Below are 17,887 nucleotides of genomic sequence, written 5' to 3' on the forward strand. Positions count from 1 at the left end.
AAATTTTGACCAAACAAAGTTTATAATTTATCAATAACTTAAAAGAATTATAAACTTTAAATAAAATCTATAAAACAAAATCTAAATGTTAATTAATTGGTTTCCAAATTAACTTTTGACCAAACAAAGTTTATAGTTTATGTTTTCTAAAAAAAAAATTTAGTTTATTAATAACTTAAAAAATTATAAACTTTAAATAAATCTATAAACAAAGTCTAAATATTAATTAATTGGTTTCCAAATTGAGTTTATTTTAAGTTGGTAAATTTTAACAAAACAAAGCTTATAACTTATTAATAACTTCAAAAAATATTATAAACTTTAAAATAAAATCTATCAAACAAAGTCTAAATGTTAATTAATTGGTTTCCAAATTGAAGTTATTTTAAGTGGTAAATTTTGACGAAACAAAGTTTATAGCTTATTAATAACTTTAAAAAAAATTCTACATTTATCTAAATGTTAATTAATTGGTTTCCAAACTAAAGATTATTTAATGAAAGATTTAATTGTTTTGAGTACTACTAAGATTTTTTCTCCAATAGATCGATAACCAATTGGAAACTTAATATTACATCTAACAATAGGACTAATTGTAGCAAGTCAATTATTATATTGAGCAATTATTAATTTAGTATAAATAACCATCCTATAATATTAAGCAGATTCTATGAAATTACGAGTGTCTAAATGGGGCGTTTGGTTGGAAGGAAGGAATTAAGAGGGAAAGAAATTGTAATTCGGTGGGAAAAGAATAAGGTGGGAATAAAGTAAGAATTACAATTACATTGTTTGGTAGGGGAATAATGAAAATGGAAAAAGTGATATAAAGACTAAAATACCCTTTGTGTAATAATTTTAATAATAACATTCAAGGACAAATATGTCTTTTCCTTCCCTTTCCCTTTGGATGAATTCATTGAATTGCAATTCATAGGGGGGACCTATGAATTGCAATTCAATGAATTTACAGCACGTTTGGTTCACGGAATGAATTTTGGGGTAATAGGAATGCTATTCCATAAGGAATGGAATATGCAAGGAATAGAATAGGAATTGTATTCTATTGTTTGGTTCGCAGAATGAATAGACTTTAGGAATTATATTACAGTGTTTGGTTGATTTAAGGAATAGAAATGAAATATGTTTTAAAAGACATAAATACCCTTATAAAAATATGTGATGGTGGCGGTGGTGGTGGTGGCGATGGTGGTGGCGGTGGTGATGGTGGTGGTAGAGGTGGTGGTGGTGGTGCTAGGGTGGTAGTGGTGGTGGTGGCGGTGGCAGTGGTGGGGGCGATGGTGGTGGTGGTGGTGGTGACGGTGACGGCTAACGGTGACGGTTGTGGCAGTGGTGGTGGGGGCGGCGACAGTTGTGGCGGTGGTGCTGCTGGGTGGTGGTTCTGGTGCCAGCGGCGGCGGCGATGGTGGTGGCGGCGGTGGTGATGGTGGTGGCGGTGGCAGTGGTGGTGCTGGGGTGGTAATGGTGGTGGTGGTGGCGGTGGCAGTGGTGGGGGCGGCGGCGGCGGTGGTGGGGGCAGCGACGGTTGACGGTGACAGTTGTGGCAGTGGTGGTGGGGGCGGCGACGGTTGTGGCGGTAGTGGTGGTGGCGGCGGCGGTGGTGCTGCTGGGTGGTGGTTCTGGTGGCGATGGCGGTGGTGGCGGCGGTGACGGCGATGGTGGTGGCGGTGGCGGCGATGGTGGCGGCGATGGTGGTGGCAGTGGTGGCGATGGTGATGGTGGGGGCGGCGGTGGTGGTTGGGGCGGCGGCGACGGTTGTGGTGATGGTGGCGGTGGCGGCGGCGGCGACGGCGGTGATTGTGGTGGTGAAATAGGATAAATTTATATATATGATAAAAAAATTAGGTTAAAGAAAGGGATAAAAAATGAAATATATTCTAAAATCTATTCCTGAGCGTTCAGTAATAGGCTAATACCAGGGGGGGCCCCTAGTAATAGCTATTACCTTGTTTGAGGTAATAGGCTATTACCAGGAATATTATTCCTGGTAATAGAAATGGTACCAAACAAAGGAATAGGCCTATTACTGGGAATGCTATGCCATTCCCGGCCTATTCCGTGAACCAAACGGGCCATTAGGGAATTGCAATTTCATGGAATTGCAATTCCCTCTAACCAAACAATGTAGTTTATCATTTCATTGAATTGCAATTCAATTCCAACGTAATTCATGCCAACCAAACACCCCCTAAAGATTGAGGGAAATTAATTAGTCAAACAAAAATCTATTAATGGTACGTACAATAAACTATTTCTTACACAGTACTATACAATAACACTCGAGGCTACCAAAAAAAAAAAAAAATACACAGTAAAATAACAAGGGTCACATTTGTGTGAAGATCCGTGAGATGGGTCGGGTCGGGTTAATATGCAAATATAATACTTATACTAGTAAATGTAATACTAAATCAAGAATGAAATGTTTGTTACTTATAATGGAAAACATAATACTTTTAAGGACAAATATAATACTTTTTATATTTTGATGTAAAAGTATTACTTTTTTAATCAAAAGTATTATTGTCCCTTATATAAGTAATGTTGCACTTATAAAGACAAATATAATTTTTTGATGAAAAATGTACTATTTTTACATCAAAATGTAAAAGTACTCCATTTTTTGTATTTATTTTTCCATATAAGTAATAAACATTTTATTTGTGATTTAGTATTATATTTGCTGGTATAAGTATTACATTTCAACTTGACTCGACCCGTCTCATGAATCACACAAGTTTTCGTGGTAAGTAACTAGTTGGCAGCTGGAGTATATTTTATCCCTAATCATTTTATTATATTGACTATTATTTTAATATAAAAAATATATGGTTGAGCGGCATAGCTGTAGTTTCTCAAATGAGAGATGAGGGCATTGACTTTTTATGTTTATGAACAGATACTATATTATAATAGAATCAGTAGTATTCAAAAAAAAAATATATATATATATATATATATATATATATATATATATATATATATATATAATTTTTTTTTTCTCTCCTAAAGTTTTCTTTCTAGTTATTGGATGTCCATGAATTAACTTATAAAGAAAGATTAAAGTATTTAATGAAAGAGTGTTAATTCACTAAAGCAATAAATGGGGAAGCTAAGATAGATAATTAGTTACCATTTTAGGGGGTATGAGGAGCTGGAATCCACAGTTGTTGAGCTGCTTTTCTTTGACCTCTTTTGCAGACTGAACAGCACTTTCACTCATGTGAAACAATTCCATCACCTCAAGGGTATGAACATAAGCAAAAGCTTCTGGAATTTTTTGTAGAGAGCTACAATTTCGAAGGATTAGACTTCGTAAAGCTGGGAAGCTATTCTTTGTGGCCAACTTCCAAATTCTTAGGTTCGTCTTTCCAATGCGCAAATATTGAAGGTGTTTGAAAACAACATGATTGCTTAGTTCCCAATTCTCGCCCTTGAATGCATAGTCATCCAACTTCAGCACCTCAAGCTTCTCCAACGACCCCAATACTTCCATGTCTTTCCACTCAAACAATGTGCCAAAGAAGCTCAACTTTTTTAGCCTACGTGCATCTAGGATCCCGCTTGGGAACGTTAACACTTTATCATATTGGCCGTAGAGCTTCAAGTTTTCTAGGGATTCTAGACTTCCGAATGAGGAACAACTTGGTTCCTTTAGAAATCCTGATAAATCCCCACGAACACCTAATTTTTTGAGGTTAGGGGTCTTCTGAAAGATCTCTTTTATGCAACTTGTTGGAGATATTGTAGAAAGTGTGCGGATGTCGTTTCCTCCAGAGTTAGTTGTGCTTCTTTTTGGAGGAACGGGTAATTGCAGAGATGTATTGGTGTGTACATGCTTTAACTTTTTCATGCTCCATATGCCTTCATCAATTTGTAGTGTCCATGATGTGGTTTCGATAACTAAAGTCTCCAATGCACGAAGATTTTTGAATAATTTGGGGAGGGAATCGAAATTGCTTTTGATGGCAAGATACCTAAGGAGATGTAAGTTATAAAGCTCATTCGGTAGCAACTTAAACTTGATGAAGAATTCAATGTTCAACACCCTAAGAAGCGGAAAGGTGTTTAGGATGGTTGCTAATTCCTCTTTTGTAAAATAAAATGTCTCACTGTTTTGTGAGGGAAACAACAACAAAGAACGGATATGTTTGCCAAATGGACATAAACTCCCCTTTTGGTTGTAGGATTTGAGGACATCAAAATTGTTATTAGTATAGGAGTGGAAACAAAGGCGACGAGAAGAAATATTCTCATGAGGAGTTGAAGAAATATTCTCATCTAATCTTTGTGTCTCATCCATTACATGAAACAAATTTATCCTTGCACCTTCACTTTTGCAAAACTCATGCAATGTGTCGGGTAGACAACAAGTTTTTATTTGTCCATTTATTCTTCGTTCTACCACCATCACAAGATTTCTATCTACCAGATCATTCAAATATTTTTGAGCTTCAACTTCTGCATCTAAAGCATAACCCTGCTCATCTATTTTTGGAATGAATTCTTCAGCAATCCACAAATGAATCAACTTACAAACAGCAATCTCATGTCCCATGGGAAAACATCCAAAATATAGAAAACAATTTTTCAACTTCTCATCAGGCAAATCATTGTAAGTTTTTTTTACTCTGTAACGATAGATTTGGCCTTCTCGATTAATTTCTAAAAATGGATTTTCAGCAACCCGTTGCCAGTCAGCAATATTCCTATGTTGACGTAGCAAACCACCTACCGCTACTAGAGCTAGTGGTAATCCGTTGCATTTATTTGCTATTTCTTTCCCCAGATTTTTTAATGATTTCTCATTGCATTTCGGTGTACCAAAAGCACTATCTTCCAATAGCGACCAACCTTCCTCATTGCTTAACTTTCCTAAATTATGAGATTTCCAGTTAGAATCAACTACATTGCCATATGGAGAGGTCACCAGCACCCTACTTCCTTTCAAATTTGCAGGGAATGCAACTTTAAAAGAATCCCAATCTTCTTTTTTTTTGTACATCATCCAATACAACAAAGTACTTTTCATCCTTTAGAAGTTCACATATTTCACGTGCCAACCCTTCTTCAGTCATCATGCTAATGTCTTCTCTACACCTCCTAATTTGATAGATGATGTCAATGAATTTCTGTTTTCTATCAAAACCTTGTGAAACATTAACCCAAATGTACTTGTTGAAAATTTCAGGAATGCCTTTTTGGTCTTCGAAAATCATTGAGGCAAATATGGTTTTTCCAGATCCAGTTATTCCTACAATTGGGATGATAATAAAATTATCCTTTGCATCTATGAAACGGTCTTTTATGATTTTCAAATCCTTTCCAAATCCAAATATGTTTTTCTCTACTGTTGGACGAACCTAAATAATTGAAGAAAAATCATTAAAAATCTATTCTAACCAGGTGCTAATTAAGGTGATAAATACAAATATTCAAGTTCAATTCCAAATCATTATTAGTATTGTGTACTCTTAAAATGCTCAAATTAAACCATCTTCTAATTTGAACAAGTTATAATTTTACTTTAGAACCTATACATATGCAATATTCAATCTTAACCTATCCATCAATTCAAGGATTTGTTGAAAAAATAGTATTAAAATGACATTTTAAGTGGCTATTTTGTGGTAAAATTATCATTGGGGTCCACTTCCGATTTGGGTCGGGTCAAAGTGGATTCGGGTTCTTTGTAGTGAGACGAAGAGATTGATATATTGTACGCTCAAAACGGATAATGGGTGAATGAGATATTGATTCTCAAAGTAGACCCATTGAGTTGGGAAAATGAAGGGCAAAAGTGAGCTTTTGTCCCACATTGGTTTGGGAAGAGGATTTCTCCCACTATTTATACAATAGTTCTTTAAAGTCTTATTGAATTGTATAACATAGAGGCTTTCTCTTGCAGCAAAGAGGGTGTAAATCAAATCCCAAATTGAGATAAAAAAAAAAGGCTAAAACTGAGATACAAAAGGCTTGAATGGCGGGCTAAGTTATGCCACCTTTTGGAATCATTTATTCATCCGTTACGGAATTAATTGTATATTAATTCCAATTTTGAATTTAATCTCACTTAGTGGCCAGGTGTTACAAGGCAAATTTTAAAGGCCATAATGAATGCTATGGCTTGATTCAAGCTTGCTTTGCGGGCTAAGTTATGCCACCTTTTGGTATCATTTATTCATCCGTTACGGAATTAATTGTATATTAATTCCAATTTTGAATTTAATCTCACTTAGTGGCCAGGTGTTACAAGGCAAATTTTAAAGGCCATAATGAATTCTATTAACTCTTTCATCCCTATATAAGAAGGGAGTTAAGCAGAAGAAATTTGTGAACAAGAACACAACAAGAGAGATAACACTTGCACGTTTTTCCAGCTTCAAAACTCTGCTTCTACTCCTTTCTTTGCCTAGATGTGTTCAAGGCTTTGCTCTAGTTTGCCGGGTTCGTTCGTTTGGGTGCTCAAACGTCGGACCGTAGCACGTTTTATCCTGGGAAACCTAGGTCGCAATGCTCCTAGCACTTTTGGGAGGTTGCAAATAAGGTTTTAAGGAAAGAGTGATCTCTTGACTCGCGCTAAAAACCCTATACCCATACACGAGCCATCTTTTCCTTCTTTCGGTTTTGGATTATGCTTCTAAGCAAAAAACCTTCTCTCTATTTGATTTAGTTGTGGATTGGAATTATAATCTAAGGATTATACGTTCCAATTTTGGTTGATATATATTTGTATATCTTTTCCGTAGATATATATGTATATATAACCGTGGGGATCTGATTTATATATGTGTGTGTGTGTGTGTGTGTGTGTGTGTGTGTGTGTGTGTGTGTGTGTGTGTGTATATATATATATATATATATATATATATATATATATATATATATATATCAGATAATATTTTATATACTTGTGTGTGTATATATAAATATTATTTTGCGATATTAAATCGATTTTGGTTCATTATCACCAACAATCTTAAAACCTTATAATTTTGATAATGAACAAGTCGATGGATTCCAAAAGTGTTGGATCCGTGAATGTTGCCGGAGGTGCACATTCAAATGGTCGGAACGGCAACGATGTTGCACATTCCTTTATGCTGGTTGACAGCAGCAATGTTGGAAATGATATTTCCGTGGGAGTTGCAAAAACACACGATGGTGCTTCAGAGAACGTTGGTTCACGAACCGGTAGACCAGTGGCTAATGGCACACAATTGGTACCTATTGTGTTGCCTACTGGATCGGCTGAAAGCCATGAAGGATCCTATGATGGTGTGATCACTACATGGTCTGAGGACTATTGTAGTGTGACCAACGTCTTCAACGATAATCAAAGGAAAGGCAAACGAAAGTTTAGGCCTGAAGATGATTATGAGGAAGAAGTGAACAGCCACTATGAAGCGAACCGTCATCCTGGTGAAAAGGTAGAGGACAATTTCGCTATGTTTAAAACATGTGGATGGTTGGACGAGTGAGGTCATAACCGAGGTACCCCCGATGTGCGCTATGGACCACCCATCGTGGAGTGGACGGTTGAAAAAATGGAACAAGGCACACCGGTTTGAAAGATTACTACGAGATAGGAATACAGAAATTGGTTTCCAATGTAATTTCCTATTTATTTATTTTGAATAAATATTGTAATATCCTTGTAATATTTTTATTTGAATAAAAATATAAATGTTACATTGAGTTGTTGAATTTTGGTACATACGAATTATTTGTTAGAATAATGTCAAATGTATGGAAAGATTCAATATGGATGCCTAGTGCATCACGTAGCATTATGTGGAAAATGCTAAAATAGCTTAACTGCCGGAACGAAATGTAACAAGCGTGTTACATGTTTGAAATCTCGTAAGGACTTCGGTTCTAGTTCATGTTGAACGATATAGATTTCAAAGTAGGATCAATTTGTCAAAAAAATTTGGGATAGCTATATAATCATGAGCGTCACAGCTCAATGGTTGAATATTTTAAATAATATTCTGAGTACGATTATATAAGCTTGATTCAACTAGTCAGAAATTTGGTTGACTTGTTCTTGTTAATTGTGTTATAATTAACTTGATCAAAAATCCAAATTATACTACTATGAAATATAATTTGAGACAAATTGTTGGGACGTCAAATTAAGCTTGAGCTTAACAAAAAATGCTAATTAAATTTAGCATTGTTGAAGTGCTAATTGGAGTGCTTAATAGCACTGGACGTCCAAAATGTCGAATTAGCACTATGCAAAAAGCTAATTAAATTTAGCATTGTAAAAGTGCTATGTGATTAGCACGAAAGGAGGTTTGGTTAATTGTGTAATTAACTAATAATCATAGTGCTAAGTAGCACTGGAATTATAAATTAAGCCACGAACGGTTGTTGTGTGTTTATAATTTAAAGCAATGGAAGATTGCTTTAAAATCAGCGCTTTAAGTTGCAGCAATGATTCGTGCTTTATGTAGCATGTTTCGTGCTTCATTACTAAGCACAGATTCGTGCTTCAATTTCGGAAGCACTAGTTCGGGTTTGTGGCATTTCGGTCAAAACCGAATGGATTCGTAAGTGCTGATCTATTCGCACCTACGAGATGTGCTAACATGTAGTACATGTTTTTTCTTCATAAGAATAAAAGAGAAAACCAAATTAATCGCGGATTAATGCGGTTACGAACGATCGATATAGTGAATATGAAACACATATTGGTGATTTCTACGCAAGCCTTGGTATCGTACTCGAGCGTACGACATAGTATTCACCTCAATCGAACATAAATATCAAGACGTTGATAAGTTCAGGTCTACCTCAAGGTATGTGGGGTAAGACAATACTTTGGACAAGTAAGTACCTTTTAAATAAGGTTACCCGCATGAAATTCTTACGAATTATAGGTACGTAGGAAGTTTTCCTACTAATGCCTGAAATGTGGGGGTGTCTTGCCAAAGGCGTATATTGGGTTCTTAGTACACGAGTCCTATAGTTTAGATGTACATAAGAACACAATAAATTGAATCAAGAAATTCATCGTTCTTTGAAGATGTATTTCTGTGAAGGTTCAATATCGGACCTAGTACGTTGAAATGAACTTTCGACGTAGCTATGGTTGAAGGGTATGAAAGAGAACCCGAGCTCGAAGCTAGACGTAGCAAGAGATCTAGGATTGGAACAATCCTTTGGTCTAGATTTCTAACAAACATACTAGAATGTGATACACATATTCTAACTTGTTTACTCGAAAATGAACCGGATTTTCTGACATGGTTGTTAGAAAACAAGCCTCGAATGTATGTAAAAGTATTCTACGGATGGACCAACACGAAAGAGGCTACTAAAAGTGAAGTAGATTCTATCTTACAGAATCATACTCGGAGCTGGTCGTTCTTCCTCCGGGTTGTAAAATCTTTGGAAGATAAAACCGGTTGGTTATATTGAAGTAAAATGGTCATGCTTGTAATTGTAAATTACATGCAACACAAGTGTCACGGTTACTTCGATATCTATTCTCTTGTGATGACATAAATCCATTAGGATGACACTCGCCATAGCCGTGTAGCGAGACTTGGAAGTTCATCGAAATGGATGTATTGCTTTCTTAATAAACATGGAACAACCTGAGTGTTTTGTGGTTCCGCACTAGGGAAAGAAAGTGTGTAATTGGTGAGATCATTGTATTGTTCAAAACAATTGCCTTAGTGTTTGGCATGTGAGGTTTTGATCATGCAGTGATGACCAACGAGTTTAGTATAAACGAAAGTGAAAGTGTGTCTACGTATTGCGTACGATTGACAGAGATATCACTGTTTGTTTATACACGATGAACTCATCGTGGATAGTAATGATCAATTCTACCAGAAACATGTTAAATTGGAGATTTGACATGAGGTGTGAGTTTGACAGATTTAATCTTCGAGATTAAATCGTGAGAAAACCGTATAGTCTCGTGTTAGGCCAATCTCACTGAGTTGATTGAATCATTGCAAGGATGATAATCAACTGGTTTGGACACTATTAAATACTAACGTACAACTAGCCAATAATCACGAAGATTGTACGTCTCACGGAGAATACATTCAGATTATTGGTGATTTAATTGTATCAAATGGGTTGTACTAGGCCAGATCTTGCCTTTACAGTTAACGAACTCGATAGACATACGAGTAACCCTAGTGTTACACACTAAAAGGCAATAGTGGAAGTTATTAGATACTTAAGGTATGCTTGTGACTTTGGACTGCACTACGTGGGATATCTAGGTGTATTTGGAAAGTATAGCACAGATATCAAAGGACGCTAAGTCCATTAAAGGCTACGTGTTTACGTAGGCCAATGCAGTTGGTTGTATGAAAATTCTCGTAACGATTTGTGATAGCTAAGATCCATGACGGGATCTAAGCTGAGAGCCTTAGACTTGTGTCGCGAGCGAGTAGGCCATTTTCCCGGAATGTTCCTAGAGGTAAACTCGTACCTCCAATTTGTCTGCGTTGCGATAGTCAAGCCAAAATTGGTTAAGTACAAAGTTAGATGTGGAATAGTAAGTCTAGACTTATAAGTCGTAGACATCATACCATTAAACAATTTCTCACAACAGGGGTTATCTCTATTGACTACGTGATGTCAAAAGATAACGTAGCGGCCACTAACTCGCTAACCCGAGGGTAAGAAAATGGTTGTTGAGAAGTAGGAACGAGGAATGAGTCTAAAGCCCTTGGACTAAAAGTTCTATAGTGGATACCCAATCTAGCTGGCACCTAGGTTCAATGGGACAACTAAATTATAATATGAGGATTATGCGTTCTACTTTTGGTTGATATATATTTGTATATCTTTTCCGTAGATATATATGTATATATAACCGTGGGGATCTGATTTATATATATTTGTGTGTGTGTGTGCACACACAAGTATATAAAATATTATTCCATATATATTCGATATATATATATATATATATATATATATATATATATATATATATATATATATATATATGAATATATATGGAATAATATTTTATATACTTGTGTGTGTATATATAAATATTATTTTGCGATATTAAATCGGTTTTGGTTCATTATCACCAACAGGATTGGAACTAATTTTTATTAAAATGATGAAAACATATTATTTCATTCAAATTAAACAAATTAATATAATGAAAATAAATAACACAACCGTTATTGTCTAGAAATCCCACGCTGAGCATGAAAATTAATGATCAAAGACCATAGAAAGTATCCCTATCCTGAGGCCATCCCAGGCTGAGCATGGATTTTATTATTTTGCACCTAAAAATCCTTTAAATAATGGTCAACTCATCTAAATTCAAGACCTTTGTTATATGCCATATAAGTTTTGGTCATCCATAAAGTAAAGTTATCTCTTACATTTTGTATTATAAAGAAAAAGCCGTAAAGTTATCTCTTACATTTTGTATTATAAAGAAAAAGCCGTAAAGTTATCTCTTACATTTTGTATTATAAAGAAAAAGCTAGCGAGGTGGTTCGCCGCTAGCTTTTTCTTTTTTGAATGTTACTAACTCTATTATAATGTAATATCTTGAGGCTCGAACTCAGGACCTTCTGAATGAAAATCTAACCCAATTACCATTAAATCACATAGTCTTGGTAACTTTTTCTTTATTTTATTTGACATTACTTTTTTAGTGTTTAGTTTAAAAATGGGAAATGATATTTTTTTTCTTGAGTTATATACTTATATTACTTTTCCCCCTTGAATTATCATGTAAGCACATTAGTCCTTTCAATTATTTTAAAAATGGCGATTTTCTCTCCTAATATATTAAATTGACATTTCTACCTTTAAAGTAAATATTTTATTTATTTTTCTTCTCCAACAAATTATTACATATACGTAGGGATGACCAGGTTCGATTCTAACTGAACCACACACTATAGCAATCAAATTAAAAGTTTCCGGTTATGATTCAGGTCCAGAATCCAATATTTGAATTTCAGTTTATTAAAATTATGAATCGAAAAAATTGGATCCTGAACCGTGAATTGGCGGTTCCGGATTCGGTTCGTAATTTTGAACCGTCTTTATTTTAAAATAGTCTAAGTTCAATAATAAATGTATTTTTTTTTCAATTCGGAACATGAACCGGCTATTCCGGTTCGCGATTTTAATAAACTCTAAATATCGGGTTTCGATTCTAAATTGTAATTGGAATATTTCGGTTTGATTTCTATAGTGTCTTTGGTTTGAACCAAATTGTGATCATAATTTGTTGGAGAAGAAAAATAAATGAAATATTTATTTTAAGGGTAAATATGTCCATTTAACATTCCAATCCCTATCCCCGTTGGGGCAGGGAACCCCGTCGGGAACGGGACATATTGCTATCCATATTAAAAAGTTCAAAAGTAAATTCCATTTTGGGTAGGATTCTTTTATTCGACGACTGTGAATTTACAAACTTTATTCAATTACATATTTATCTTTTTTGTCTTTTTTTTTTCAACTTACTGAAGCACACAGAGTCAGTATTACTCTTTTTTTTTTTTTTAACTTACTAAAGCACAAAGAATCAATATCGCCTCTACCGAAGTTAAAATCCATGGCCTCCCACAAGGTCATTGACTTCAATTACATATTTATCATTTTTTAACTTTATGTCAAAAATTTGTTATAAATATATAAAATTTATTTCCCACGCTTATAAAGGATAACAACATTGTTTGTGGAAGAAATTAAATTTATATGCATGACATGACAAGTGCGATATTACGACAACAACTCAGAAGGCATGCAGGAAAGGGGAACATACATGACAAAAAGTATCCTACTTCGAAAAATAAAATTTTCAACTACTTGGTTTTGATAAATAAGATTTCAAGGAAGAAAGAAGAAAAAAAAAAAAAAAAAGCTCACAGAATTAGTTGGACCCCGAATTTGATTAAATTTGACAATTCGTGTTTCTTGTTCGTTTACGTGTCTATAAGCATAGAGTATTTTATTTTTGTTTTACTTTTTCGCACTTTGGTCAGAATGAGAGGTCAACAGCGGTCCGAAATTGTAAGGTCAATAATGTAAATGTTTATTTTATCTTTTGTTTGAAATGGAGAATTATTTTTTTTCAGTGAGATTTTGACAAAAAATTGGACGGAAGGACAATTTTTGTAACAAAAATAATAGTCGTGGACTGAGATTGTAAGATATAAAAATCGCGGTAGTGACTCTATAGTTGTAGGACCAAAAGTGCAAAAAAAACTCTTCTTTAAAATAGAATGATAACTCGGGAATAGTTTTTGTGATACCTGGAGAGTTGGCAGACCCTTGTTTTGTTCATTGATTTTGTACGTCATGAGGTTTAGAAGTTCTTGTCCGTGCTCTTGCCGAATCTTAGCCAGGTTACCCCTTATGGACTGGATCTCCCTCGCAAAATCATTGATCTTTCCACAAAATGGAATCTTATCCAAACATTTTGAGAAGACATTGTCTACATGCTTCCCCTTCAGTGCAACGTAGTCGGCAATCGTATCCTGGGCTTCATTCACAACGTTTCTGAATTTTTGCACAACAACTCTCAGAACGTGGTGATCACTGGCCCATGAGTTCTTGGAAGCTTCCACAAGCCTGGCGCTAAAGGTTTGGATGTCGGAGGTGAGATCCTTAATCTCAGAATCTATGCCACGAACCAACTTCACATTGTATGCTACAGTTTGGACCAAAGCGTTTACCCCTTGGGTTACCTGATCCTCTAGCACTTTGTCCACCACTATCGTCATTGCTCTCAGCTCTCTCTCTCTCTCACATCGAGTGAAGACATAGGAAATGCAATTATGCAAGTGATATGTGAGGAGTTGCAAATCATCATTTATCTTGATGCTCTAGTACACTCACTGTAGTACTGTACTGTTGGAGACTTGAAGCCTAGATAGCTACCTCTCATTAGTCTTCCATCACATGCATCTTTACTGAATTCTGATTACACATAATAAAAGCTCTTTGAAATGTCTATACACTCCGTACTAATTAAGTCTTTGGTCAGTAGTTATACTTGCACTTATCCATAATTTACCACACAGAAAAGTTGGTCGATTGAATAACGAAATAGTGCTAAAATGATTTAATTGACAAAATTAAAATAATTCAAAGATCAAATTCGTTCAAATTAAAAAGTTTGGACTAAATTGACAATTACAAAATAATTAAGAGACCAAAACAGTAATTTTCTCATTTAGGCTCCGTTTGGAAAGTAAGAAAATGACTTCTGAAAAATATTTTTCGAAAAATTAATCAGAAAACATTTTAATTTTTGATATTTAGCTACAAAATGAAAAATTACCTTTCTGTGTTTGGTTCATTTCCCAGAAAATGGTAAAAATTGTATATTTCAACATTTTAATTATTTGATATTCCAAAAAATGAGTATATACACACAGTGTACACAGTATACAATATATATATATATATATATATATATATATATATATATATATATATATATATATATATATATATATATATATATATATATTACTATTTAAAAATTAGAACATTAATCTTTGGGCATGACGTTTCGTGCAAAGCATGTGCCTGTGACTGTTTACTAACGAAAATTATTTTTTGTTTTCTTTTTTCTTTTTTCTAATTTTTTCGTTTTCATTCTCTATCTTCTGTTTAGAAAACTTGTTTACTAACACTTATTTTTTTTCAAATTTATTTTTTAGATTAACGGAAAAGTGATTATCGACATGTAGAAAAGTTGCCCTATTTTCTTTGGTCGATCAAACTTTTCCACCAAGCAAGCTCGCAAAGTTTTAAACTAGCCACTAAAATGATTTAATATCTCATTTATTCATCGATTATAGTAATTTCTCTTAATTTAGGCTTACTTTGTTTGTGTGTGTGTGTGTTTAATTGTATCATGAACTTTGATAATTTTATTCAAGTGATTCTTGTGTTATGAAATTATGTACCTTACAAGTATAAAATCTATACCTCATTGTGTTGATTCAGTGTCTACAATGCTATATGGACTCTAGTCCATGATATAAATTGCCATTTTATAGCTTTTTGTACGATATTATTTGCTAGTAACTCAAATAATTGATTTGGCGTTGAGTGCTAGTTAAGGCAATTTTAAAAGGGTGTTGCTATTTGCACCACCTTTTGGTCAAAAGTAGGTATAAAATATCTTGAAATTGTAAAAAGGTGAAAACTTTCAATAATTACATAAGTGGTGTAAATAGTCAAATGGGGGTTCATTTTTCTATTTGCACCACCTTGGTCAAACCTCATTTATGAGGTAATTAATAGTTTTTTAATTCAAATTTTAATTAAGAGAAAATGGTACTTTTTCCTCCTAAGTTATATACTTATAGTACTTTTTACTCCTGAATTATTCATGTTAGCATATTAGCCTCCTCAATTATTCTAAAAGTGACGATTTCCCCCCTGATATATTAAATTGACATTTCTACCCTTAAAGTAAACAATTTATTTATTTTTCTTCTCTAACAAATTATTGTGTATACGTAGGGATGGTCCCGGTTCGGTTCTAACTAAATCGGACACTATAGCAATCGAATTAAAAGTTTTCGGTTAAGGGAAAATTGTACACTTTTTCCCTCTGAGTTATATGATTATAGCACTTTTTTCCTCTCAGTTATCTGTTTATCCACATTTGCTCCCTCAATTATATTAAACGTGGCAGGTTTTCTCCATTTTATGTTAGGTGAACATTTTTACCCTTAAAACTAAATATTTCATTTATTTGTTCTTCTCCAACAAATTATTGTTTTTATGTACGGATGATTATGGTTCGGTTCGAACAATTTTTTATTTTATTGCCAATTTAAAATTTATTTATTATAAATTATATTTCTTATTTTTAAAATAATATACAATAATTATTTTATTTTATTTCATTTCATTTTTTTCGGATCTGAATTAAGTATAAGAAAATAAAGTTGTGTTATGCCTTCACAATTAGTTATATTTGTTCTATATTTTCTTAAACATTTTTAACCCTAAGAATCTAAGCTCCACTCCCAAGGTTCGGGCCTATGACCATTTATTTGAAATGGTAATTGAAATGTCATCACATTACATGATAGTTGGCTTAATCATATTATATATAATAATCATATAAAAACCAATTGTGTTAAATCAAAGTAATTGTAGATTACTAGTATATATATATCCTCTAATGAAGGTATGCATGTAACATTTCCATTATGTCACCATTAAGTGGTGCAAGTTAATAGGCCATTTATGGCCATAATGTTGTGGTTTGAAACGGAAGTAACGGTTTCCGTTACTTAACCTATAATGATGGCACGTAGGTTATATATATGTGTATGGTCCTCCCACTGCTCCTATGACTTGACACTACACCATCTAGTTGTACAGGAGACCAAGTGGTAGACAAAATCTGAAAGTTCTTTACTGTTCTTCAAACAATGCAACGAGATTCCAATTATGGTTGGAGATGCTTGATCATATGCTTCCGCTATAAGGTTAGATTACATGTATTACTTTGTGTATTTCTAACATTTGGTATCAGAGCCTGTTTAATCTCTACCTAGTTTGTCAAAATTGCATAAAATACATTTTATATAAAATATATATGCTATACGGATATTGTTGATGGAATTGTTGCATTTTTCAAGTATATATATACATTTGTATATCTGAGTTAGCAATTCCAAGTCACTGTGTATATACTCATAAACAATTTATATATTATGAAAAGTGTTTATTGCCTAAAATGTATGTAACTGCATATATAATTTTTGTTTTCAAAAATTGTTCATATGCAAATGAATTTATACTTGCCGGGATTTGGTTGACGGAATTTCTTTTTTTGCATGGTCGGGGTTGCCGCCATTGCTGTCGGTGGAGCACCATTCCCGCTGCCGCCCATTCCAATGGGTGGATAATTAAAGATGATGTGGAAGTGGTGATGCCTTAAGCCGTTGGGCGTTGGCATGCGGTGTAGAAGGGCACATCGATAACAATGGCGTCAGGTAGTGCCGTGGGGCGCTGCGTTATGGTGACTGACGTATGAGTTTCCTCAAACCTTTATGTGGTTGGCAATGACGATGGGGTGATGAGGGTTGTCATTAGCGCTGTTGGGCGTTGTGACCATCACCGGCCTGCTTTTGGCTACATGCTGCCAGTAACTTCAGTAATGAGGCCAGGCAAAGTCAGCAGATTGCGGCGTCTTCCTTTAGAAGGTGAAGCGAGGGTCGACATTTGATGTTTACATACACTATAGTCTAGATCAAGAGACGTAAGCGAACGTTTGCGGTTGGCTATGGAGAAACATTAATTTGGAAATCAGCATAGGGCTGTCGTGTAAGTTAGGAATTATAATAATTCCTTGTTAAGGTGAACCTTGTTTGTGGAATAATAAACGGTAGTGCATTATGTTTAAGCATCTTTAGACGGTTTAGAATGTTCACTTGATATTAGAAGTCTTTCCATAGGTGAACTATTAAAGATTTGGAAAGATTGCTCGTCAATTATGCCTTTATTGTGAGAAAACATGAATCGGGGAAAAGTTTCTCGAAAAATGGCCAATGTGCTACTATTCCCTTGAAACATTACTCTGTCTAAGGAGTTGGTTATTTTTAATGAGGCTCCATCTCAACCAATTTTCCTGGGAGTATACTTGGGATTGTTTATCACATTGTTGCATAATTGTTTTTAGGCTTAAAGTTGATGCCTGAAATCTCAAGATTATCGTATAGTGATCATATAATTTTGATTAATTAAGGGGAAGCCACATCATCTTTAATTAATTAAAATTTCTGAGATCACATATAGTCATAGACATATTGATTGTGATTACTTATATAATATAATAAAATTTAGCCCACAGGCAATTTTGTTATGTTTA

At 34.4% G+C, this 17,887-nt stretch overlaps 2 protein-coding genes and 1 long non-coding RNA gene across 3 annotated transcripts in view; 1 reads left to right on the forward strand and 2 right to left on the reverse strand.

Moving 5' to 3' along the window:
• LOC109181377 (putative late blight resistance protein homolog R1B-14) overlaps nt 1-13,843 on the reverse strand; it is a 31,536-nt gene extending 17,693 nt beyond the window's left edge. Inside the window, exons 1-2 of the mRNA XM_019331127.1 lie at nt 13,296-13,843; nt 3,155-5,384 (exon numbers count right to left, since the gene is read on the reverse strand). Coding sequence (XP_019186672.1) covers nt 3,155-5,053 — 1,899 coding nt within the window. The 5' untranslated portion in view covers nt 5,054-5,384; nt 13,296-13,843. The remainder of the gene's footprint in view (nt 1-3,154; nt 5,385-13,295) is intronic.
• The window catches only part of LOC109181374, a 289,298-nt gene that overhangs the window by 98,674 nt on the left and 172,737 nt on the right, over nt 1-17,887 (reverse strand). The gene's annotated exons all lie outside the window — the stretch shown is intronic.
• Nucleotides 1-17,887, forward strand: part of LOC109181385 — a 90,541-nt gene that overhangs the window by 18,185 nt on the left and 54,469 nt on the right. Inside the window, exon 2 of the long non-coding RNA XR_002054186.1 lies at nt 8,829-8,832. This is a non-coding gene — a long non-coding RNA (uncharacterized LOC109181385). The remainder of the gene's footprint in view (nt 1-8,828; nt 8,833-17,887) is intronic.

Source organism: Ipomoea nil, unplaced genomic scaffold (genome assembly GCF_001879475.1).
Source record: "Ipomoea nil cultivar Tokyo-kokei standard unplaced genomic scaffold, Asagao_1.1 scaffold1043, whole genome shotgun sequence".
In the NCBI taxonomy this organism is placed as follows: Eukaryota; Viridiplantae; Streptophyta; class Magnoliopsida; order Solanales; family Convolvulaceae; genus Ipomoea; species Ipomoea nil.